Below are 23,191 nucleotides of genomic sequence, written 5' to 3'. Positions count from 1 at the left end.
GCTTTTAGGTGGGTTCTGGGGGGGGGTCGTGAACCCAGGGCCTCATGCTTTTGTGGCAGACATTTTACTGAATGGGCCATTCATCTCTCCAGGCCCAAGTGTCTTTTAAAGATGCTGCCTAGGTGCCTGGAGTTCTAAGGGTGTCAGTGCTGGGGATCAGCTCTTGACCACTCCATGAGGCATGACCCTGAGATCTGCCCCCAGTGGGCTGCAGGCTTGGCGACAGGATTGGAGGAACACACGGGTTGGTCAGGCACCGTTTTTTAAATATAACATTTATTGCTTAGATGGTTTGATACAGAACAGCTTTCTTTTCATTCTGAATTTGGAAGTTCTATACAACTGAGTACAAAGAGAAACAAAAAGTACCAAAACCAAACTTGTGATTCTGTTCATGTGGCATAAACCAGTTTTGTACATGACACGTAGCAGCAGTTTTTTTTAAGTTCCCTTTAGAAAAATATGAATTTTACACAGTTATTATTGTTTCCTGTTTAATGCAATGGGCTGAAATCATCAGGATCAACTTTCTTCTAGAAGAAGGAGAGGAGAGGACAGAGAGGAACGCAAGATGATCTGTCCGAAACCGGCCTCCACGGAGCTTCCCTAGAGCTGCTTGGAGAACAGCCCCATGGGCCCTTTTTTGTTGTTTTCACAGCCAGGTATTTTATGTAGTGATTGAATCTCAGCATTGTGTCCATTAAAGAGAAAAACAAAACAACAAAAACAAAACAACACAAAAAGAAAATTTGCACCTCAATTTTTTTTCAGAAGATCCATATATATATATACACATTTATAATATATATATATATCTGTAAAAGCCCTGAGGAGAAAGAGAATCAAACAAAATGTATAGAAACAAATTAGCTGGACATGCAAACTACACTATGATTCACCCAGCGTTTAAACAAATCACGAATTTCACAGTTTAATATTGGGGGAGGAAGGCGGGAGGACGACAAACAAATAACACACCTCTCAATCTCACTAATAAAATGTGGCAAGACCTTATTGACTATGAAGGAACAGGCCAGACTGTATAAAGCTTTAAATCAATAGTGATTATCACCAGTTGCAGCCCTGGCTCTGGCCGCTGCTGGGAGCCAATCCCTGCTACATCTTACTGCCGCGCAGAGTTCAGTCATGGCTTCTCCCCACAATATCATGAGTTTAGTGTGGAGAGTTGCAAAGGAAAACAAAACACAAGAAACCCCAAATAATAACAACAAAATAACAATAACAATTGTAATAATAATAATAATAAAAAAAACTAAGGGATGTAGGAGCTGGCTTTAACCAATGGGTCATTGGTTCTGATTTCTCTCTCTACAGTAAATAAAAATCTCAATTTTAAATTGGTTCATACATCCCTAATACAGTTAATACATATATACCTCAAAATTTTCTTTCATATGTAAATATATCACTTTTCATTTTCTCTAGAACATCTATCTTCCATTGAAGTCAGGGTGGTTGGATTTTAGCCACTAGAAACTGGTGGACAAGAGGGTACACACGCCTCAGCAGAGGAGCAAATGGAGCCCCAGGGCGGGGGAGGGAGTCCTGCGGCTGTGCAGGCCGGGACCAGCGCGGGGGGGGGGGGGGGGGGGGCTCTAGAAGCAGTGTGGCTCCGGCGTCCGCTAAAGGGCGGGGTGCTGAGCTGAAGGGCAGCTACAGTAGGAGGCTTCTCTGCCGACCAGGGAAGTCTACTGCCTGCAGAGAACACTCCGGAATGAAAGGAACCCTGCCTCTGCGCTGCAGGCTCTTAGGCCAGTTAGGGAACTGAACGCGCTTCTGTCTCCAAGCGGCAACCCCCCCTGTGGGAAGGTGAAGACGCCCCCTCTCCCGAAACCTTGCAGGCGCAGCTGGGTCTTCACCGGCAGTAGTATCGCATTGCTTTTCAAAGGACAGTAGCGCAGCTGGGGGGACACTTGGGCCCGGCTTAGCAGGAAGACTGGGATGCCTTGCAGGCCGGCTCTGAGGTGGCCAGGGTGAGGCCTGGTGTCTCGGATGCCTGCTCCCCACCCCTCCTGCATCCTTGCTCTGCCCTCTGAGCCACTCCTTGGCCATGCTTGGAGGAACACTCCAGGCCCCTGCTGGATTCTACAGTCACGGAAGAAAGGCTTGTCTGAGTACAGTAGAAGAGCCATCACTGGTGTGCCAACGAAAGCTTCAGGCACACGTTTGTTACGGGGACCAGGCAGCTGCACAGGTCTCCCAGGACAAATATTGCCCATTTGTTTCTGCTGAATACAGAGCCCAGCAAACTGATGAACTAATAATAATAATAATATTAATAATATTAATAACATATACCGAATGGGGAGAGGGGAAAATCAGTATATGACATCCAGGCACGTCCTCCATAGGTCACCATACTGGGGAGGTCACTCTGTAAATGAAGAATTTGAACAGTAACCATTGCTAACTCGGAGAGAGTGGAAACATGAGGTTGAAGCTAGCCTCTTTCCTGGCTTTGGCCACACCACACCGGGACCCCGCACTGACCACAACCACTAACAACAAAGGCCGGATCACAGCTCCTCCGCCAGGACAACCCGACAGGAGAGGTCTAGCTCAGAGATCAGCCTCACACCCTCTTCCCTCTGGTCATGTACATGAAATTCACATCATTTTCTTCCAGTTATTGGCTACAGGGATCCAAGGGAAAGGTTTTCTTCTTCTGCTTCCAGCTCACAGAACAAACAGTACTATCACAGATTCACAAGAACAAGCTCAAACACACCAATACAAAAGGTAATGTTAATGCTTAAATGAAGAGGTCCTCTGAAAAAATTCATTAAAATGTTTGCTTTGTTAAAATGTCATTTTTTGGGGGTGGGGGGCACACCCACAATAACATGGGAGAACCCATAAGTAGTTAAGGCACTGGAGCCGGCCACACTGGGGCCGGGTGCTTGCGCACAGGGTAAGGCTATGGCACGAGCTGGTTGGCCGCATACCTGCTTGTCTCTCTTTTGCCCTCTTTCCTCTCTGCAGACAGCTGAAGGACACTGAGAAAACCTTGTGAAACCTAAGCTTGGGATGCTCTGCTAGCTTTCTCGGTGTGCTGACGGGGATGGGGAAGGCTGTCACTCCATCCCCAAGAGCTGCGAGGCACTGTCGGTGGCCGCTAGGATGGGGGCAGGCCTCTTGCCGCACAGCTCCAGCAAGTCTTGCACAATGGCCGCAGGGCTCTGGGGGTCTGTGTCACCCGGAGACACCTGCTCCTTGGGAGCACTGTGGCTGGGCTCAGCTGCCTGCTCCGCTGCAGCCTTCTCCTCCTGGCTACAATCCTTCCCAGAATTGGCCAAGCTCTCTCTCCGGCTCCTGGTGATGGCCACATGGTTGCTGGTGCTAGGAGCGGATTCAGCCTCATTCTCTGAGACAGGGTTGTTAGCACTATGGGTGGACTCATCCTCGCTGTCCTCCTCGGCCCGCTCGTCCTTATCGCTGTCTTTCCCATGGTGCTTGCTGTGCCTTGCTTTCTGGTGGATCCTCTGGTGTCGGACTAGGCTGTGCTTTAAGGTGAAGGTTCGCTCACAGGTCTGACACTTGTATGGCCTTTCTCCTGCGCGGGGGAGAAGGAAAATGGGATCTCCATTAACATGAAGCCACTGGTTCCCACCTCCCCTGCTCTATAGGAATGCAGCATCCAGAACTAAATAAACAGGGACATGACCCTTTGCTACTCAGGAAGAGCCTTCTTATTTGCCTGAACTTGCAAGGCTAGGGGTCACATTCTTTCTCTTGTACGTTTTCACCTAGGCCTTCTACAAACTGATGTCAAAAGAACCCCAGAGCCAGGTGGGCACAGTGGCACATGCTAGTAATCCTAGCACTTGGGGAGGCAGAGGCAGGTGGAACACCAAGTTCGAGGCCAGCCTGGTCTTGAAAGTCCAGGACAGCCAAGGCTACATAGAGAAACGCTGTCTGGAGAAAACAAAACACAACAGAAACAAACAAACAAGAACCCCAGAAGCAAACAGTTCTGCAGGAGGAATGATTGGTCCTTGCCCAGGCTCTGCAAGGACAGCAACAGCCCTCTAAATCAAGGCACAAGGAAGTACAGTTCGGCTTTTTTTGACACCTTACATACCAAGTTTCCAACAGCTGAGAACATCTCTGGCCAGAACAAGGCACCAGCACGCCACACACCTCAGTGAAGGGCCTGGCTGGCTGTGCCAAGATGGCTGTGCATGGGAGGCCATGATGGTGAGAGCTGGACAAGGGGTTGGGGTGCTGTCTCTGGAAGGACGGTGGAGGAAGAATGTTTCTATACTTTGGCGCTACTGGAAGTTCCCCACCCTCTGCCCAAATAAGAGAACCTTCCTTGAGGTCTTCACAACATGGGACAGGCCAGCACCTGCCTTCCCTAGCATATCCCCCGAGAAGCAGGATCTGGATGAGGACTACGCTGGATGGACATATGCCCACTCTTCTTGCTCTAGAAGCCTGTGGTCAGTCATGGCAGCCATCCTCCCTGCCTATAGAGAACAAGACTGGGGCTGAGTGACAGAGGAAAAGTGATTTCCAAAGTACCACTGCCGAGGGACCACCCTCCTGCCCTGCAGAAGGCTTGTGCCAACTCCTTAAGACCCCCAGTTTCCCCAGTTCCCAGCTCAAAGGACAACCCTGAAACCTAACCAGTTCCCTCAAAGACCTCTGGAATTGACTTCCAGTAAAACTCCCAACAACTACTGCAGGCCACGCTTGCCTCTTCTGGCAGACTGGGTGTGGGCTCTCTTACCTGTGTGTGACCTCATGTGCCGAGTGAGGTCCTGCAGGGACCAGAAGCGCTTGTTGCACACGCTGCAAACTTTCTTCCTCTTGTCCGCCTTACTGGCCATGCTTTTGGGGGAGTCTGTCTTTGGTCTCCTGTCACCATCACTGCTCTTTTCAGCTGTGCCTTCCCCATCAGAGGGACCCTCTGTTTCTTCATTCTGTTTCTCCACTGAGGCCTCCCTGGTTCCTGGTGTTGGATCTATTGCTGGGGATTCGGCAGGCTTCTCCTCAGGCTCAGGGGAAGGTGAGGGCCCCTCACCTGCTCTGCCAGCGCTCTCACTCTCCAGCGAAGGGGCCTCCTTCTCCTCCTTCTGCTCCTGGCAGCTATGTGCTTTCCTGTGGCGACTTAGGGTGCCCAGGAACTTGAAGCTCTTTCCACAGGTACTACAGTTATACTTCTGCTCCTGCTGGGCTGTGCCTTGGCTGTCCACAGTGCCTGCCTCACTCTCTGCCAGCTTGAAGTCCATCAGCTTGCTGGCAAAGTCAAGATCCAGGCTCTGGTTGCTGGCTGTGTCTTCCTCTGGGGCATCTGCATCCCTGGTGCTCTCTTCCACGCCACACTCTTCCTCTGGCTCTGGGTCCTCCTCCGTCCCTCTTTCTCTGTCCTCCTTCTCAGGCGGCGCTGCTGCCTCTGCTTTGGCCTCTTTAACAGTAAGGTCCTGTGTAGCTGGGCTGAGCTCCACGGCTCCCTCTGATGGTGGCTGCTCCTTATCCCGTGCTGTGAGATCCAGCACCTCACCTGGGGTGGCCAATGTGTCGGTGTCTGACTGGCTGTCTGTGTAAGGAAGCAGAGTGGGATAGGGGTTCAGATGAGGTTGACAGCAAGCATGCCCTTTTTAAGGGCTCCACTGGGACTTGGCTGGACCCACCCTGGCAACCTGGATACTAAACTTAGTGAGTACCTTTTGAAATTGGAGTTATAAGGGCTAAAGCAGCCTTCACATTCCTGAGTAAAGCAGATGGGCTCTTGTGCCTCAGAACTCCTGATCTCCACCGTCAAACCCAAGGACACTCAGCTGTCCCCACCCCCAGGAAGGTGTGTTACTCAGGCAGTGCAGACAGAGAGGGCGCGCATTCCAGAGATTCAAAAGTACTAGGGAGGTTGAGGAAGCCAAGTTGTAAAGGTTATCTTTCCAGTGCAAAGAGCTTCTGCAAACATGCAACACAGACAAGAACACCCCCAGCCCCCATCTTCCAAATGTGGTCCTCAGGGAGTGCCACAGAACACGCCCACACATGTATATTCTAGGTATATGGTCCACAGGCACATCTCCAGGTAGAGGCCACAGGCCAAAGATGACCCTGTACCTGTAAGCAATGCATGGGGAGGCAAACCTGCTCAAGAGCATGTGGGGAGGGATGACAGGTGGCTCTGAGGGGCTGTGGGGGAGCATGAGGACAGGTATCTACAGAGTGAGGCTCTGGCGGTGATTTCTTGCTCCCACATGTAATCCCCCACAGCAAAACCGGACATGGGAAGTCCACCAGCTTTCCATGACCTTAGAAGAGGGCACCATGTCCACCATTAATGACAAGGCCAGGCACATTGGTGCACACCTGCGATCTCAGCCCTTCAGAAACGAAAGTTGGTAGGAGTTTGAGGCTAGGTGAGCGCCACTGTGAGTTCAAGGCCAGCCTGGGCTATGAAACAGTTGAGAGAGACAGAGAGCACCACATCAAACAGTACTGGGAGCATTCTCTCTTCTTCAAGAGAGCTGCGCAAGGACTTAATAATGTTTCTAACAGTGAAACGGAACTGGATGAGAACTGTTTGTCTGCAGATTTAATGTCAACGTACTATAGGTGTTCTATGCTTCCTCTGAACCCCACAGAGGAAACTGGTTTACCGCACACATGTAAGGTGTACCCTGTGACAGGCACATCTCTGATCAGTGCTTGAGTCAGCAACAGTTCATGCACCCAAGCTGAGGCTCGTACTTGCTTTATGGAATGAGCCAGAAGGCTACCACATTCGTATCATTCCTTCAGTTACATGCTCTGTCACATGCCATCTGGGTGCATCTTGGGATGGGGAGAGAAGCTGCCTCAGACATATATACTTCAAGCCAGCTTGGGATTCTGCTCTCCTGCAACCGAGTAGGGTCATTTCCACCTACGGCAATTCACTGGTTTCATTCTTACTGAACCTGGGAGAGGCTACTGTTTGTGTCAAGAGGCTTCAGAATTAAACAAGGAATTATGATATAAAGATAATTTGTGACAACAAGCAGGAACCCTGAGAGATGTACACTAATGTTTAGGCTCTACTTGAAAAAAAAAAATCTATGCTCATTTTCTTGAATTACAGAGGGCATCTATGGAATGGATTTTGGTTTAAATGCTCAAACAACAAAAGCACATAATGCTTGGATTGCTTACTTTGTAAGTAATTCTGTGTGTGCATTTATGTGTTTGTGTATACATATGTGTTTGGAAATCAGAGGCCAGTATCTGCCTGTTGTCTTCCTCAATTACTCTTAATTTGTTAATTAACTGACAGAGTTTCTCACTAATCTGATGCTTGCTGATTGGCTAGAGGGGATGGCCAACAAGTTCCAGGGTCCTCTGTCATCTTGCTGTCACAGTGCTGGGATACTTTATTTTTCCCGAGACAGAGTTTTTCTGTGTAGCCTTGGATGTCTTGAACTCGCTTTGCAGACCAGGCTGACTTCAAACTCCCAAGATCCACCTGCCTCTGCATCCCCAGTGCAGAGGCATGTGCCAACATTACTGGATTTTTTTTTTTTTTTCTTTTAAATGGGTGCTAGGGATTGAACTCAGGTCCTCATTTGTGTGGCAAGTACTTTTCAGAATAAGCCAAATTCAGTTTAAAAATAAGGTCAATTTCTGGTCAATTCTACTTTTCTCCAGCATACCCTAGGCTGCTCCTATTACTGGGTTTTCAACAAAAACATGATTTCTTTCTTTGGAACAGGAGCTTGCTATATGTATCCTAAGCTACTCTCCTGAACTCATGCTACTCTCCTGGAGTAGCTTGGACTAAGACGGCACATAAGCTGTGTCAATGTATTTAAAATGATAAACTTATGAAAATAAAAATGAATTCTGAAACCCAAGTACACGCACTAAGACTGAATTTTACCACTGGTGAGGCTGTTCTGAGGGCAGATTAAGTTCTCCCCTTGTACAGTGGGGCCCATGCTTTTGAACAAAGGTGGCTTGGTTGCATTCCAGACTTCCACTAGGGGGAGTGTTTTGGCAGGATGGCCTCTGATTTGGTTTTGTATGACTCTTGGGAACAACAGGCCTAACCTCCTCACATGTGGAGCATGAGGAGTCAACTTGACCGGGCAGGTCCGATTCCGGCTTCTTCTCAGAACTCTGCTTCCAAACGTAGGTGGCCTACCTCAGCGCTTCTCACGGGCAATGCAACCTTAGAAGAACGCACTGCTTCTCTGTGTCCAAAACTCTCCACTCAGTGTCCTGGACACTCAGGAAAATCGCTGGAGGAAGCAGAATGAACCCTCGTAGATAATGAGTGCCCAGCTCCTCCTACAGGACGACGGCAGACTTTGCAGGTCATCTCCACAGTTAAGGAACGAAATGTCACTCAGTTAAAAGTGACAGATGCAACTGGCCTACACAACCAGATGGACAGGGGTACTCTTGGCTGTACTTTGTCTGACGTGTTTAAGCAGACAGAGCACTTTTGGGTTACCAGCCCACGTGGACAGACAGCAGGGATCCTGCGTCGGTAAAAGTGCCTTCCACCAAGGAATAGCTTACAACATCCTGTTCAGGGGCTAGGGACATGGCTCCAAGTGGTTAAGATCACTGGCTGCTGTTCAATTCCAGCAAATGCAGGGTGGCTCACAACCATCTATAACGGGATCTGATGCCCTCTTCTGTCATGCAGCCATACATGCAGACAGGGCATTAAGTATTTAAAAAACGCCACTCATGTTTATATTATAAAGGGTCCTGTCCAGATGTTTACCAACAAGTTGGCTCTTCACTCATTACCGGAGTAAGAACCAAGAACATTCCTAAAGGGCTTGATAAGCAGGGGAAAAGAGTTCCAGTTTATTTAAAACTGAATATTTAACATAGTCCTTTAAGGAAAAAACTGTCCCCATCATTTTATTTTTAGCACTGGATGCAGGGGAAAATCTGGGTTCATTTTCATGGAATACCTTATGTGGTTGGAAAAGTCATACCAACATTGTAAAACATGTTTAGGGATTTTAAAAGAATTCAATCTACTCACATAGACCAAACCTCGAGAACTTCAGCAACTACCTTGCCTCTTTCTGTCTCTTTAAAACAGAGTCTGTTTAGGATTAAGGAGGTGCGTCAGTTGGCAGAGTGCTCATCTACCTAAACTGATGGACTTGTAAGGGCCTAGCTTTGCCCCTAAGCACTGTATAAATTGGGTGTAGTGATATATACGCAGAGGTAGGTAGGTGCAGGAGGATCAGAAGCTCAAGGTCCTCCCTGTGTTTGAGAATAGCCTTGGCTAGCCTGTCTCCAAGGTCAAAACCAGAGAATAAAACCTCACCTGTTCCTCCAGCCTCGGCTAGTGTCACATTAATCTGGTTTGTAAATTTCTTAAATTCCTCAACTCCTATGTCTCCTGTTCTGCTTTCTCTCCCTCCTACATCTATCTTCTCTCTCACCATGGGATGTGCCTGCAATTAAACCAAACACGTCTCTCTTTGCTGAAAGAGAGTTGTTTCACAACTTTCAGTGACTTCTTTTCCCAGGGGCTTTGTCCCTTTAAGAAAATCTATATAACTTCTGGGGCAGGGCCTTGGAAAAAGAAAACCCATAATTGTAAACTTAAAAAATAAATACACCCACAGGCTAACTAACACTCCGTAATTTCTGACCAAGCTTTGCCATCAGCAGGGCTCCTGTTAACGCCCTCCAGGATTAGCAGGGTGCAGTGCCTGAGGCTTTTTTTGGGGACAGGAGTTCCAACCCTAAGGCAACCCCACGTCAGCTGCCTTCCCCCTTGAACTGGTTTGGGGAGAACCACAGGCCCATTCTGCAAACCAGGCTGTAAGAGAATGTGCTCCAGTCTAATAGGTACTGTGGCAAGGATGGTTAAACAGGACAGTCTGCAGCTTGGGAAGCAGATCAGGCTTGGCTCACAGGGACTCCACCATGGCGGGATACCTTCCTTTACTCATAGATCCTGGAGAATTGTTGTGCAAATGGAAGTCGGTGGTGTCAGGGATGCGGAGGCAGCAAACCAGCTGGACCATTCTTGTCCTTAAGAGACTTGGGCAGAAGGACCCAGCAAGCCAAAGGCACTTCATTGCTTTCACTCGGTTGAGTGAAAAGTGTGGGAAGGGTAGAGGTGGCGTCCCCACTGCGGTCAGTTCTCCCGGAAATCCGGTCTACTGTGATAGGTCATCACTGAGGTACGGATAAGGGTGTCAGGGGTTGACTCCTTGAAGCCTGCATCTGCAATGCCCTTACTGCTACCTGACTGGAATAAGTAGCCTGCAGCAGCTTATTTTTATTTAATTTGGTTTTTTGAAACAGGGTCTCTCTGTGTAGCCTTGGCTGTCCTGGACTTGGCTTCATAGACCAGGCTGGGCTCAAACTCACAGAGATCTGCCTACCTCTGCCTCCCAGAGTGCCGAGACACAGGAGTGTGCTACCACACCCGGCTGCAGCTTAGTTTTTGTATGGCGTGTTTCAGGGTACTCTCAGCAGTCGAAATATGGAGTGTATTAAACAGAGGACGTAAGTCAATACAGAAGCTGAAAGGGTGAAGGTGGCATAAAAGGAGTGGGGCAGTGTTAATTACTCTGTAATGGTTGGAGGGAGGAAGCACACACCAGCACAGGAAAATAACACCTGGATCCAAGTCAAGCAGAGTCATGATTAAAGAAAGGACATGCAGAGTGCTTTTTCAAACAAGGACAGGCTTATACTGGGAAGAGTTATTGAAAAGAAATGCCCTGCCTTGCCCCACCTCAATCCACCCCCAACTAAAGGCTTAGGGTGGGGTGGGGGGACCACAGTTCCTGCAGTACTGAGTCCACTGGGCAAGTGCTGCTCAAGAAAGCTGCAGGATCTGGGTCCCCCAAACTTGAGAGCTTCGCATTTCCTTTAGCGATTTACACTGGGAGCTGAAGCTGCACAAGGTCCGGTTCATCCCAGCTTTCAGGCTCAGAACAATGGCAATTTCTGGAGGGAAGGTGCTGGGTCTCCCTCCCAAGCAGCTCCGAACTCCCCTAGGCACTGACACTTATTCCCCCAACTCCATGAGTCTTGGCGTCAGACAGTCTAGGCTTCCGGTCCTCTGCCAGCCCTTGGCTGTGGCTGCACGGTGCCCGGCCCCAGCTCACACACTTTAACGGAGCTCTGGGGGAGCGCCCTCCTCTCTCTGGTTCTCCACACCTGGAGGCTCTACCTGTGCTATCATGGGATCCAACATCACCCTCTTTTGGGGGAATAAGCCCGTTTCTTCTCAGGGAGCAGGTGGTAACTCCGTGTTTGCGCAACTGGTGGCGTTCACAGTTAGATTTGGTAGAAAAGAAGGCGTCGCATTTTTGACAAGGGAAGGGTTTCTGACCTGAAGCAGGAAAAAAAAATATGTATTTATCTGGCTTTCTACTGAAATGAAAAAGAAAAGTTGCTTTTTGATTTACTCTGCTTGGATTGCTGGCATTTGTTCACCCCTCCACCCTTTCCTTTTAAGAAAATAAGAGAAACACACGTAACAAAAACAAAAACCGAGAAACAATGACTAAAATAACCATTTTCCCTTAACCTTCAAGTATGAGAAGGAGCTGTCAAATGACTAAAAGAGAGTTAACAATGAAACCAAGATAAATGTGTTTGAAGCAAGACAATAAAAACCGTTAACACCACAAGATTTTTAAGTCATGGCAAGCAAAACCTACATAACCGGAGGGAAAAAACCACTACCCTCTAGCTTGGCAGGTAGTACTAAAAATTAGGAGATGGAACAGGGAAAGATCATGAACCCCTGACAACCTTCAAGGCCCATAAAGTCTGAGTGAGCCCCCCTCCAACGTGGCAGGTCTCCCCCTTCCTGACAGGGTAGTTGTGGCCTCCCACAGAGGAAATTCTGCAGTGACCGCTACTTAGGCCTTCCTGGCAAGTGACAGGAGGGCTCATCCCACAGGTTCCCAGGTTCTTATTCTTGCTTTGTACAGGCTAAGTTGTGAGGGACCAACACATAGCGAGGTCTGAGGTCTGCATTAGGTCATATACTCTGCTCCACAGATGTACCAATGCACAGATACCTGGCTCAAACACCATGACAGTGCTACAAGTGGGCCGTGATGTGTTGGGAGGAAAGGCCCCCTTCCCTTCCAGGGTTGTTTCAGCTTTGGCCTGCTTATATTCTTCATTTATTTGATTCAGTTTGCACTGTAAACATTGTTTCAAATTGCACAGCTTCCCTGTGGCTAGTCCTGGGTGTATGGATTGATCCAGGAGCCGAAACCCAAAAGCTCAGGGGGAGAGTATGCATGAGAAAGTAGGACAGGAGAATGGGAAGAGAGATAGAGGTAAAGAAGGAAGGGGGGAAGAGAGGTGTAAGAGAAAGGAGTAAAGGGAAGGAAAGAGGAAGGAGGAAGAGAAAAGGAAAAGGGGAAAAGAGAGCGAAGGGGAAGAAATAAAAGAAAAAAGAGGTAGGAAGACAGGAAGGGAAAAGGAAGAGGGAGGAGGTGGCACCCAGAGCTTTAGGGGAGTAGGCAATGGTGGACTGTTCAGTGTCTCTGGTTTGCCCTCCCCCCCCCCCACCTCTGCCCCAGTTGCCAGATTCTAGGTCCCAGTTTTGGACTCCACTGGGGATAAGGTGTCTCGCACTAAAAAAACAAAAAACAAAAAAACCCTTAGAGTTGTTGCTTAGGGCTGCTATCTTGGAACCTTGACCCTGTAGGCAGCCTTCACTAGCTAACAGGGAGAGTCACATGGCACAGCTCCCAGGGATGCACAAACCAGGGTCCTTCCCTTTTAGATTAATACTTCAAGACTGGCAAAGCTTGGACTAGTGCAGTGAGTGAGCAAGATGGCATTGCAGAGGCCCCTGGGGCTTGCTACTGGGAGGAGCCAGGGAGCTTCTTGTTTTCCAGGGGAAGTAAGGCCCAGAGTGTCCATGACAATGCACCATGATTGCTTTCAGGAATAATCACTCACTCACTCACTCAATCAAAGGCAAGGGGCATTTACTCCCTTCTGAGAACACACACCCTTAAGATGAAGCCTCCCAGACCTCTGCAGGAGCTGTCTGACAGTACAGATGGGCCAGGGATGCAGCTCACAGACACAGCTCTTGTGCAGTACTGATGTGGCTCTGGGCTTGAACTACAGCACTGAAAAGAGCTGCAGCAGCAACTACCCACAAAACCAAACAACTGAAGCCGCCGACCCCAGCAATGTCCACTCCAAGGAGTAGAAAGGCATACAAGAGGCGTATGGGGTTGAGGTGAACAGGCAGACATGGGTGTTTACATAAATCCAAGCATACTTAGAGACCCTGGAAAGGCCATATGAAAATCCTGCCATGTGTTTGGACAAGGGACCACTGCACACTAGTTGAGAACCCACCAATGCTTGGTGAGTCCCCCGACATGGGTCTGTAGGAATTTTTGGCTAAGAGTACAGAAAGCACCCTCACTTAAGACAAAAAAGACAAAAACCTTGGGTTGGAAAGATGGCTGAGGGGTTAAAAGCACTGGCTGTTCTTCCAAAGATCCTGAGTTCAATTCCCAGCCACCATCTGGTAGCTGCCAACCACCTGCAATGAGATCTGCAGCCCTCTTCTGGCATGCAGGCACACATGAAGGCAGAGTACTGTATAGATAACAAAAGTAAATAAATCTTTAAAAGGTTATCAATTAAATATTCATAAAAAAGAAAAAATCCTGAAGTAGCTGGCTGTAAAAACATCTTGCTGTGTATTTCAGGTGGCCTTTTCGCTTTTCATCAATAACTGAGCACAGTATCTTAAAATTTCCTTTACTATTTCTTTGTTGAGAAAGTAAGAGAGCAGCTTCTTTAGGTCTGGCCAGAAGCGGGGAAGAGAACCAAGAAATAAGGAGCTGGAGCGGAGCGAGGGGCGGAGCATGTGTTGTGCAGCATGCTAGAGCATCATCAGGTACCAGCACCAAAGAGGGGGGAGGTTAAAAAAAAAAAAGAGGAAAAGGCCAGCAGCTGCTACACTGCCATTCTTTAAATTAATGTTTATAAAATTTGTGCCTCTGTGTGTACGAGTACATGTCCGCGCGTGGGAGGCCAAAGACACATGGAATCTCTTCGTGATGGGGTTGCCAGCATTCCTAAGTTGCATGGTTGCTGGGATCTGAACCCCGTTCTTAACCACCCAGCCATCTCCACTATGACTGGATTCTAGACTTTGAAAATGGTAGATTCCTTCTATTCAGTGATTTACTTTTTAGTTTTCATATGCTTTTCCTTTATAGGTGGTTTGGACAGCCAGGCTGTATTCCATGATGAAGAGTCACGTTAATTTAAAAGACAGTTTTGTACTGTCCAAGCATTAGGCCACAGGAAGGACCTCAAACTAACAAGTAACACAATCATTTAAATGTCACATGCTCACTGCAAAAATAAAAAAAAAAAATGCAGTATGCTTTTTGACTTGAGAGATGCAAAAATGGTGAGCCCTTTTAGCATTTTATAATAGGTCTGAAAATTATAAATGGACTTTACCCATATCACATGGGATGACCATTGGTAGTTGTCCTATTTTGCGTGTGAGTGTGTGTGTGTGTGTGTAAGAGCAGTTGTAACCATAAGGGACTACTTTTGTAGCTGGGCCTGTACATCTGTCACCTCAATGTGAACATTAAAGCCACCAGTCAGTCAATATTCATTCATGCAGAGCAGTCAGAGAAGAGAAGGAAGAGAGACATTATCTGAAGGACACCGGGAACAAAGCCAGTCAGAAGGAACAACAGTTTGCTGAGGACAACGGGACCTTGTTTGTCAAGTTCTAAATGGATGGGTTGCAAATGTTCTCTGAAGAGAATCAAGGTTAGAACTAGCTGAGGACTGACTCACATGGAGCTTTCTGTGGTGACCAGACTGTAGGAGCTCAAGCATTCCTGAACTTTCCACAGACTCTACCCTCAGGGCCAAGACATTGCTCTTTTGGTGCCTTTCTTCTTCTGCAATTAAAGCTACCACTTAATAAAGTAAAAACTTGGGCTGGAGAGATGGTTCAGTGGTAAGGAGTACTGTTCTTGAAAACTTGAGTTTGGTTCTCAGCACCTACATTTGTTGGCTCACAAGCACCTGTAATTTGGGCTCCAGGAGATCCAATACCCTCTTCTAGCCTCTGCAGGTACCTGCACACATATATGCAGGCATACATACAAGAACATATACACAAACATAAATTAATCCTTAGTAAAAGGCAGCCAGGCGCAACTGGCTCAAGTTGCTTTCTATACTGTCAGGACATCTCCTGAATTTAAACCTCAGTGCTTGCTACCAATTAGCAATGGGTAGGAGGTGAGAGGGAAGAGCCCAGGAGCTGGCAAAGGAGCTCAAGGCAGGCATGAGAAAGGGAATGAGCTAGGGAACCCCAGATGTTACAGCTGGAGGGGTTCTCAGACATTGCACCATCCTGACCCGTCACTGTGGAACAAGGAACCAGAGCAAAGGGAAGGAGGAAGAGATGAGGACAGGAGCTGAAAGGGACTGGTTGTGTTTGCTGGCACTCTGTCTTCCCGTGGCCTGAAGACACAGGCTGAGATGCTTGAGAGGGGAATTGGCAGGAACAGTGCATCGTTGTCTCATGAGGCACAACACGTTCAGGAACAGAACAGTGAGCCACAGGTTGGAGAGAGCTGGAGGAGGGGGGAAATTGAGTGTGTAAAAACCACACAAGAGGACATGAAAGATGACAATTTCCTCCTCAGATGCAGTTCCTGGAACCTAAGCAGAATAAACGGCTAAAGGCACGTTTGTGCTGGCAGCCAGCATCCGGCCCCTTTGCTCCATTGTAGGGAGTGGGTAGGCTGAAGAAATGTGTTGAGACAAAGTACAGATGCTGGGATAATTCCACAGTTTAGAGGGCTGAAAAAGGCCATCTCTCATGAGGTAGGCAGATTGCTTAGCTACAGTAGAAACTGGGTTTTGCTCAGTGCTGTTGGCTGGACTTGATTCTCTGTGTGTGTCTGTGTGTGTCCTGTGCCTCTGAGGGTGTGTATGTATGTAATGAGGGAGCATCCACATGCCATGTGTGTAGAGGTCAGAGAAAAACCTGTGGGAGTTAGTTCTTTTCTTCTACCATGTGAGTCCTGGGGACTGAACAAGCTCAGATGTTCCTAAGCCAGCAGTGATGGCCTTCTGGAAACAAAAACACAGATAATCATAGGGACTGGACTCTCCCTTGGGGACATGTCTCTGGTATCTGCAGATGCCAGCACAAACGGAAAAGAATTTTATGGGTTCTTCAGGTTTCAACAGACTGTCAGTTTGCTGGGAGATGGCCTATTCACAGAAAATTTGCAGTGTATACCAAGCCTAGGGCTTTCATTCACTGAAAGGAAAATGTGGGGAAGGGCTGGGAGAAATCATGAGGTCCAGATAGGCTCAAAAGATACTCCTGGGCTATCAGCCTCGCCCACAGTGCTTCCAGCAGGCCCAGAATACAGCTTACACCCACTTCCCACTATCCTCTCTTTTCAATACTGCTGTAAACCCAACTGCCTTGCTTTTCCATAGTTTGCAAGCAAAATGACAAAATGTCCAGATAAATTTGAACTTCATTCAGATCAATAAGGCATGTTTTCATCTGTCCCAAATACTTCAAAAATTATTTGGTCTGAAATTCAAATCTTGCTGTTGATCTATAATCTAGCAATCCTGTACTATATACACAGTAAGAATAATTTTTTTCTGGTATAATCTGTTAATTTTTGAATTGCAAACTCCAAAGGTTAAGGACCTCACTCAGTGTACATATCCCAATGATCAATGACCTAAGTCCCGTGATAATATTCAAAAAATTGTAATCACAATAAAAGACATGTTTATGGCTAGTGAAATATTAGAAGCACCTAGCATAAAATAATTTAATATATATTCTGTATTTTAAACTTCTAAAACCCAACTTCTAGAAACTAACATCTGAAAAAAAATTTTTTGAGTATCATTTTGGTAATTTAGCTTTGTTATTTAAACTATTCAAATTATAGTTAGAACGTATTCCTCAACAGTTGACATTTTTAGGACAAACAAAACTTACCACTATCAATCATCTATCATAGCTATTCAAAATAGGAGAAAAAACTAAAGTAAAATAAAATAAAAAATAGGGGAAGATGCATTTACCCCAGCGAAGTGGGGAAAAGGCAAGCCACACTTTGTAGTACTTCCTTTTACATATATAGTGGGCTCAGAAGTCCACAGAATCTTCGAAGTGAAAGGCAGCCCTGAAGATATAGGATGAGCTTCCTCATGTCAAAGCACCTAGTTCGCTCACTACATCTCTAGTACCTTAATGCAAAGCCCTGCTTCTCAGGAATAGCCTTCATACTTAACTTAGTAGAAAATCTTGAAACTTAGTAGAAAATCTTGAAACTTGTCAAAGGATGTAAGGACGGAAGGGAGGGCCTCTATGACCACTATTGCACCTGTGTCTGATACATTTGTTGACCAATAGCCCTTGGTGGCTTAGACCAATGGCATAGGTTATACAGAAACTGACAGCCTGTGACTTCCAAGACAAAGAAGAAGGAAGAATGGAAGGTGAAAAAAGGGCCCCCAGTGTTAGGCCTACTCCTACCCCTCACTGTCTCTTTCAAGACTCACCGCTTGGTGAGCCCTGAGGGCCTTCTTACCAGTGTGTGTAAGCATGTGCCTCTGCAGGGAGCTGGCCCAAGGGAAGACCCGGGGACAGTGTGGACAGTTGATCTTCTGTAGGCAGTTAGCGTATGAGTTCCGCTTTGCTCTGAGCATCCTGTCTTCTGCAGGGCTGCCTTGTTCCTCATCACTGGGCCCATGGTGGTCTGCAGGGGCTCCAGCCACCTCCTCCTGAGTGTCATCCTCTGCAGTCTGCAGAAACGGACTGAACTTGTTGGTATCTGTGGTGGCCAGCATCTTCTCGATGCTAGCAAACTCCCCACTGGAGTCCAGGTCCACACCACTGCTGTTGGTGAGGGGCCGGTTTCTCACTGCCCTTTTCCTACCCCTCTTCCTGGACGAGCCAGCTGGCCCTTGCTCAGTAGGCAAAGCTTCCTCTGGGCTGCTGGCCGTGGGGGGTGGGTCGCTGGATTCTTTAGAGCTTGTGATGTCAGTGGGGGTGATGGCAGCTTTGGGGATGGAGCTTCCTAAGCTATCTGTGGCCACAGTGTTACTGCTGGTGATTGGTGGCTCAGGGTCAGCTACCTTCGTTTTCAGCAGAGTAGGGGCCGAGGACACAGACGAGATGATTTGGGCAATGGAGGCCAGTGGCGGCAGTTCCTCTGTCATGGGGGGCTTTGGCAAGAGGAGGGGAGGCTTTGGACGTAAGGGCCTAAGCAAGGCTGGGCTGTTCAGGAGGGCAGAGTTGCCCAAGAGGGCAGGATTGCTGACGAGTGCTGAGGAATAGATGGGGACAGCCAGCTGCACGGAACCCTGGAGGGACTGGGTGGGGGATTCCAGATTGGCAACTGTGGTGACAGCCACCACAGTGCCTGCAGGGTTTTCCAGGCTCCCTCTGGGCTCCACAGTCACTGACAAGGTAGGGCAGGGTGGTGGACAGGGAGAGAGCTGCTCAGCTTTCCCAGCTTCCGGTTCCGGTTGCTTGGCATCATTGGGTACAACTGTGTCTTTGTCTCCTTTCTTTATACTCTTGGGGATAGACAGGTCAATGGGCTCCATTGAACAGTCATAGAGGGCAGAGGAGGAAGAGTTCAGCAAGGAGGACATATTTTCCTGCTTCACTTGGACCAGTGACAGGCCTTTCTGCGAAAAGTCCAGGGGTTCGTTGAAGTCCACTGCAAAGCTGCTGGCTGGCTCCAACTTGACAGAGATGTGGGAAGGCAGGGGCTGGGAGGGGCTCACGTGAAGAAAGCCATTTTGAGGCTCCAGGAAAGTGGCGAGGGGCTTGCATTCCCCCAAAGTGACGCAGCTGCCCTCCTCTCCCCTGGCAGAGGCCTCTGGGGGCGTGTCTGTAAGGCCAAGGCCACCATCAGTTGCGAGCACGTAGCTCTCGATGTCACGCTCAGGCACGTGCAGGTGCTGCTTAAGGATGTGGTGGATGCAGTTGCGCTTGGTCACAAAGGCAGCACTGCATTCCTTGCACTCGAAGGGTTTGCGGCCTTTGTGGCAGCCACCCAGGCCCCGGCTGCAGTGTGTGCGCATGTGAATGCGCAGGGCACGGTAGTGCTTCAGATCTTCCCCGCACAGCCTGCACACAGTCTCTGGGGAGCAGAAGGCATCCACCAGCTCAGCTGTGCTGCTGCTCACATATTCTATGTTCTTTTCGATGTCCTTCCTGGTGGCCTTGAGGTGCTTCTTGCGTAGGTGCCGCTCGCAGTTGGCTTTGACTGTGAATGGGTAGTGGCAGATCTTACAGATGTAAGGTCGCTCCCCGCTGTGGGTACGAAGGTGACGGATGAGAGCAGCTTTGTCTGCAGCGATGTAGTCACAGATGTTGCACTGGTAGGGTGAGATGCCCAGGTGGGAGCGGACGTGGGCTCGCAGAACCCCAGAGAAAGCAAACACCTGGTTGCAAAAACGGCAGGGATAGAGCACCTTGCGCATGGCGGGGGTCTTCTTGCCACTGGGGCCTGTCATGATGGCCTTGAGGTCACCCTCCGTTATCTCCTGCTTGATCTTCGCCTCCATGTTCAGGGGCAGCAGGGCCTCAATGATGCTGTCCTGTTCCAGCTGCGTCTTCATCTCTGGCTGGCCTGGCAGCTCCACTCCAGGCTGCTGCAGGAAGAGCTGTGTGGTGGTGTTTGGCTGGACCCCAGAGTTGGGCTGCAGCAGGTGGGCAGTAGAGGCTACCTCGACTGGCCCCTTGAGGAACTTCAGGGACTGTGGAGGAAGGCTAGGGCTGATACAACCAGGGGATGCCTGCTGCGCATTGATGAGGGGTGGGGGTGTAGAGGTGGCTACCACTGTCCGGGGTGTGACCAAGGGCTTTGGCTTCAAAGGAGGCATGTGCTTGAAAATTGCCTGAAGGGGGGTGGCAGGAGCCTTGGAAAGTGGCGGAAGACTGATTTGTGGAGGAGCTGAAGCTGCCATCTTTAGAATCTGTTGGATATCTGCCAGCTCAATGGCCGACTCTCCTGAAATAGGCTTAACTACAATGCTGCTGTCCGGCTGGATGATGAAGCCCTTTTGGAAGGGCTGCAGGGACAGATGCTTCATGTTCTCCTTGGTAGCTGGGAGGACTGCCAGAGAACCACCTAGAGAAGCAGCTTCAAAAGAAGACAGACTCAGCACAGTGGGGCGGGCAGGGTCCTGAGGTAGCTGACGCTTGAGTGTCTGGAGCTGTATTGCTTGGTTGTCATCCAGCAGGGGCTCCTCGGCAGGTATAGGCCTGATGTCTTTGGTGTGCTGCAGGCCCAGCAAGGCCAGGAAGGCCTTCTGGTCCAGGGTATCATCAGTCAGGGTCTTGGCCTGGAGATTCTCCCGTCCCTGGTCAGCAGGGATGTGGGTCTGCCTGTGCAGGATGAGTGAGGACAGCATGGGGAACGCCTTGTCGCAGGTGTCGCACACGAACCGGTGCTGCTCGCTGATGCACCTTCGTAGGTTTGTTTCACACCAGGCCTAAGTGGAACCCACAAGCAAAAGCAAGGGAAGAAAGGTGAGGGTTTAAACATGATCCTGAGGGGAGACGTGAGAAGTGTCTGTCAGCAGCTTTTTTCATCAGTACCGAGTCAACCTTTCTGTGTGGGGTTCTGAGACTGAATTAGGAAAATGACAAGAGAGAGCAGGTGTCAGGCCTACAGCCTTGTGGGCCACATGAGGCCTTGGACAGCTTACTTAAGACATTAAGAGATATTTTTGTCACTCAACTGCACAGTTCCTAAGTGTGAGCTCTGCAGATGGATAGCAATGTCAAAAGGTTCATCATGCCTGAAAGAATCTCACTTGTTTTATGAATGACACCCTCACTAGGGACACACAAAAGTACAGTGAACTAACATCATGATGGGAATCAGAATTAAGTCTTTACAAAGGGGAGAGTGCTTACCCTGGTGGTGACAGCACAAGCTAGCACCTAGCAGACTGATGCCGGAGGACTGCCAGTCTGAGCAGCGCCAGACTAGCTAAGAGGGAAACCAGGGTGCCTGTTTCACACAACAAGAATTGGCAGCTTTTGTGACGGTGGGAGAGGGGACATCAATCAATTGGGGAAGCCATGCTCGTGCGTATGTGTCAGGCTCATTGTACTTGAGATTTGCCTACTTCAAGGACTTCTACGTGGATATTTCCTACACACGGAAAAAGAAATCAGGTTTTTTTTTTTTTGGGCAGTTTTTGTATAGGCGGGGAACAAAATGGTTCATTTTCTACTCAAGTCAATAATGATACAAGGGGCTGGAGAAACACCAGCATCCACAGCCACATGACATATATCCATATTCATTCTTGTTCCCTCTCTCTCAAACACACACTAAAAAAAAAAAAAAAAAAAAAAAAAAAAAAAAAAAAAATCCAAAGTATTTTAACAGAAACTTCTAAAAATACCTAGTTGTGATGTAGATACTAAAGATTACAACGAGGCATTGACGGGGGTAGCGAATAAACAACTTTAAATCTAAAAGTCTGAAAAATGGGTAAAGGCGCTGATGAGCAAGATTCACATAAAAACTCACAGAAAACTCAACTAAGATAAAAGACTATTGACTCCTTTCAGCCCAAGAAACCCAGGGAGGCCGAGGTCCATCAGCACATACCTGAGATATTCGAGGAAACTTCCTACAGGAGAAGTCAGTAAATCCCAAGTCATGGAAGCCAGCGGGAATCGAAGGATTGTTCTGGATGAAAGGTCTCCCCGTGGCGTCTCTGGGAAGCTGCTTGTGGACAAGTGCATTGTGGCGCAGCAGCCCTCGGTGTGTGCGGAAGGTAACACAGCAAATGTCACATCTAGGGGAAGGGAGTGACAACTGTGAGGCGGCAGCTCAGTCTCTACCAGTCTGCTAGCTTTATCATAGGCTTTATTGCTTCATTTTAGCTGAATAAAATAAAAATAAGGTATAGAGGAGCCGCCTTGCCAGTGGGCTACAGACATTCTCCTTTTGATGTTGTAAAGGTATTTTTATTTTTGTAATAATTCTGGACACCAAGTCTTTGCCGGCGGTACAGCATGTATGTAAGACACCATCATCGAGAGTCTGTCCACAAAGAGAAAGCAGTTGAGATCCAGAAGTCACCTCAGGGAGACCTTGTCTCAATCAAACAAACCAACAAACAAACACAACACCAAAAAGCCCATGCTACTGGGCATGGTGGCACACGGCTCTTGAGAGTCACAAGGCAAAACCCTGTTCCATATAGCACTAGTGAAATCACACAGCACTCCTGGTGTTACAGAGATAAAATAATTAAACTGGAAGTAACTGTATTAAATTCTTGTCTTACTGGCACTATTATCTGACAAATAACCAAGAACTGAGCTCACACAAGTGCAAATCCCTGCTGAGGAAGTGGACAGGAGGCCAAAAGGGTAGTGGACACTATGATCTCTAAATCTTCACTGAGTGCAGAATTTCACACACTGCAAGAATGGTATTTATGCACCCTCAGTCTGTATTTACTAGTCACTGGAGCCCATGTGGCTATTTAAATGGAAATTCGTCAAATGAGACAAGGCAGATGTGCACATTTCCATGATGGCAGAGAGCTCCTTTTATTTGTATAACTATATCCCACTCTCATAAACTGTGGGGGGAGGGGCTTATTGCCACCGTTTTTACAGAGGCAAAGCAACTATACACATGTTAATAGAAACCTTGTTGTTTATTCTTTTCTGGAAAGAAAGACAATGAAATCAGGCATGTTGTAACTGAGCTCGTGTGAATGAAACGCTCAAGAAGGGTCTGTGCAGCCCTGTTGATCACTCTCTAGTGGCTGCAGCACAATGTAGCCATGTCAGATACCCACCTCTCACCTCTCCTCTGTTAACCTGGAAACATCCCCTAAGCAAGATTCAGAAGAACAGTCTCCCATCGGCCACTGGAGACACAGTGCTCTGATTGAGGGGAGCTTCCACCAGTTGTCATGGAAGTGTTGGGCTCAGACAATCAGACCGCACGAAAGGTTGGAAATGCTCTGGCCATGGGTTCCCTGGCATAGTGCCCTCCTTGTGGGAGGGGCATATTCTGGGGGAGGCTTTATACTACAGGATCCATCCCTTGCCAGAATACAAACAGGGCTAAGTCACAAGTCAGGGGGCACTTAAGTAGGACAGCAGCATAGACACTAG

At 48.2% G+C, this 23,191-nt stretch overlaps 1 protein-coding gene across 10 annotated transcripts in view; it reads right to left on the bottom strand.

Annotated features, from left to right (window-relative positions):
• Positions 1 to 256: 256 nt before the first annotated feature.
• The window catches only part of Rreb1 (ras responsive element binding protein 1), a 174,589-nt gene continuing 151,654 nt past the window's right edge, over positions 257 to 23,191 (bottom strand). For 9 of the 10 annotated variants that reach the window (XM_060372483.1, XM_060372482.1, XM_021633104.2 and 6 more), the window contains 5 exons: positions 21,663 to 21,852; positions 17,610 to 20,529; positions 11,177 to 11,338; positions 4,754 to 5,563; positions 257 to 3,574 (listed from right to left, as the gene is read on the bottom strand). In XM_060372483.1, the coding sequence (XP_060228466.1) occupies positions 3,096 to 3,574; positions 4,754 to 5,563; positions 11,177 to 11,338; positions 17,610 to 20,529; positions 21,663 to 21,852 (4,561 nt within the window). In that variant the 3' untranslated portion in view covers positions 257 to 3,095. The remainder of the gene's footprint in view (positions 3,575 to 4,753; positions 5,564 to 11,176; positions 11,339 to 17,609; positions 20,530 to 21,662; positions 21,853 to 23,191) is intronic. The other variant, XM_060372484.1, reaches the window with a different exon arrangement.

Source organism: Meriones unguiculatus, chromosome 19 (genome assembly GCF_030254825.1).
Source record: "Meriones unguiculatus strain TT.TT164.6M chromosome 19, Bangor_MerUng_6.1, whole genome shotgun sequence".
In the NCBI taxonomy this organism is placed as follows: domain Eukaryota; kingdom Metazoa; phylum Chordata; class Mammalia; order Rodentia; family Muridae; genus Meriones; species Meriones unguiculatus.
This window is presented reverse-complemented; position numbering and strand designations above follow the sequence as displayed.